This window comes from Suricata suricatta, chromosome 10, assembly GCF_006229205.1.
Source record: "Suricata suricatta isolate VVHF042 chromosome 10, meerkat_22Aug2017_6uvM2_HiC, whole genome shotgun sequence".
Taxonomy (NCBI): domain Eukaryota; kingdom Metazoa; phylum Chordata; class Mammalia; order Carnivora; family Herpestidae; genus Suricata; species Suricata suricatta.
This window is the reverse complement of record NC_043709.1, coordinates 8940498-8941837: the sequence shown is the minus strand read 5'-3', so window position 1 is coordinate 8941837 and position 1340 is coordinate 8940498. Positions and strand designations below refer to the sequence as shown.

The following is a 1340-nucleotide window of genomic DNA, read 5'->3' as shown; positions in this document are numbered from 1 at the left end:
TAGGAACAGGGGGTGTGGGCCTGGTGGACAAGCCTCTCGGGCTTTCCCCCTTCCTCTGCCACTCACCTTAGGAGGGCCCTGAGCCCTGGGCGTCTCACCAGTAGGGTGAGAGGGCTGGCTCTGAGGGCCTAGCTGCACTGTGACACGGTGGGGGCGGGGCGGGTACTGGCCCCACGACAGTGGCCAACCTTCCACACAGGCATCATTTGTGCTGCTGGGCCAGGGAGGCTGATCTAGGGGAGCCTCGAGGAGGGGGGAGTCCCTACTTTCCCTTCCTTCCAGCCTCTCTGCCCTCTGCCTTCGCCAGGCGCACTCAGTTAGGGGAAAATATTAAAGGAGGCTTTGGCCTCTTTCCATAGACTCAGTTTTGATGCTAACCCCCTTCCCTGCAATCTGGAAACCATGGATGGTTAGGGGTGGCCAGTGTCTTGCAGTTGTCTGTCCTTGCTAGTCTGCCCAGCTCCCCCTCCAGGGGGGCCTCAAATGGGTTTTCACAGGGAGGTAGGGGTCGGGAGACTTCAAATGAGAAACCGCTGGCCGGGGATCACCCCGCAGCCACGAGCAGATTCCCTTTGTTAGCTCCCTTGCGTCTGACCTGGGCCGGGGACCGCTGAAAAGGGTGTGTGGAGCTGGAGTCGGAGGGAGGGCCTATTCTCCGGTCAGTCCCCACCCCAGAGCCGCTGGCTTCCAGGCACTGGAGGCTGAGGCCAGCGCTAAATTCCCGCTGCTGGGTCCTCTGTCTGAGCCGCGGCGGGGGACACGGGGATGGGAAGTGCTGAGGGGCAGCTGTATTTGTCTTATGGGACACTCCCTTCCCTGCTCTTCGGCAGGCCAGCAGGTTCCCGAGTCCCATGGCCAGCACTTCCTATCTCCTGACCACGGGAAGTGAGTGGGATTGTTCCCGCTCTGGGGGGGTGTCTGGAAGGAAGAAATGAAACGGGCATTTAAGGAGGTCCTAGTACGTGCCGAGCGTCTTCATATACCTACATTTTACTAAACCCTCGCTACAAGCGGGCACTCGCCCATTTCACAGATGCCGACACTGAGGCTTAGAACAGAGGCGCCTGGAGGGGGGAAAGGGGAGGGGAACGCACCTTTCGCGCGGGCCCCCTGTGCCTCAGTCAAGGCGTCGGCCACGGCCAGCGGCCCCTTTTCCGCGCCGGGCGGCCCGCGAGCCGCCCCTCCCACCCGTCCCCGTCCCCGACGGCGCGCGGCGCTCACCTCGATGCGGTCCAGGCGGTCCCGGAGGCCCCGCACGGCGTCCTCCAGCTCGAGGATGAGCGCCGGCGAGTCCCAGGGCCCGTCGGCCATGGCGTCGCGCCGGGGCCCGGGGTCCTGGA

At 64.0% G+C, this 1340-nt stretch overlaps 1 protein-coding gene and 1 long non-coding RNA gene across 2 annotated transcripts in view; both read right to left on the bottom strand.

The window, feature by feature from the left end:
- The window catches only part of LOC115303557, a 2817-nt gene extending 2718 nt beyond the window's left edge, over nucleotides 1-99 (bottom strand). The window contains exon 1 of the long non-coding RNA XR_003914126.1: nucleotides 67-99. This is a non-coding gene — a long non-coding RNA (uncharacterized LOC115303557). The remainder of the gene's footprint in view (nucleotides 1-66) is intronic.
- Nucleotides 1-1334, bottom strand: part of NPTXR (neuronal pentraxin receptor) — a 22378-nt gene extending 21044 nt beyond the window's left edge. The window contains exon 1 of the mRNA XM_029953356.1: nucleotides 1222-1334. Coding sequence (XP_029809216.1) covers nucleotides 1222-1311 — 90 coding nt within the window. The 5' untranslated portion in view covers nucleotides 1312-1334. The remainder of the gene's footprint in view (nucleotides 1-1221) is intronic.
- Nucleotides 1335-1340: the final 6 nt, after the last annotated feature.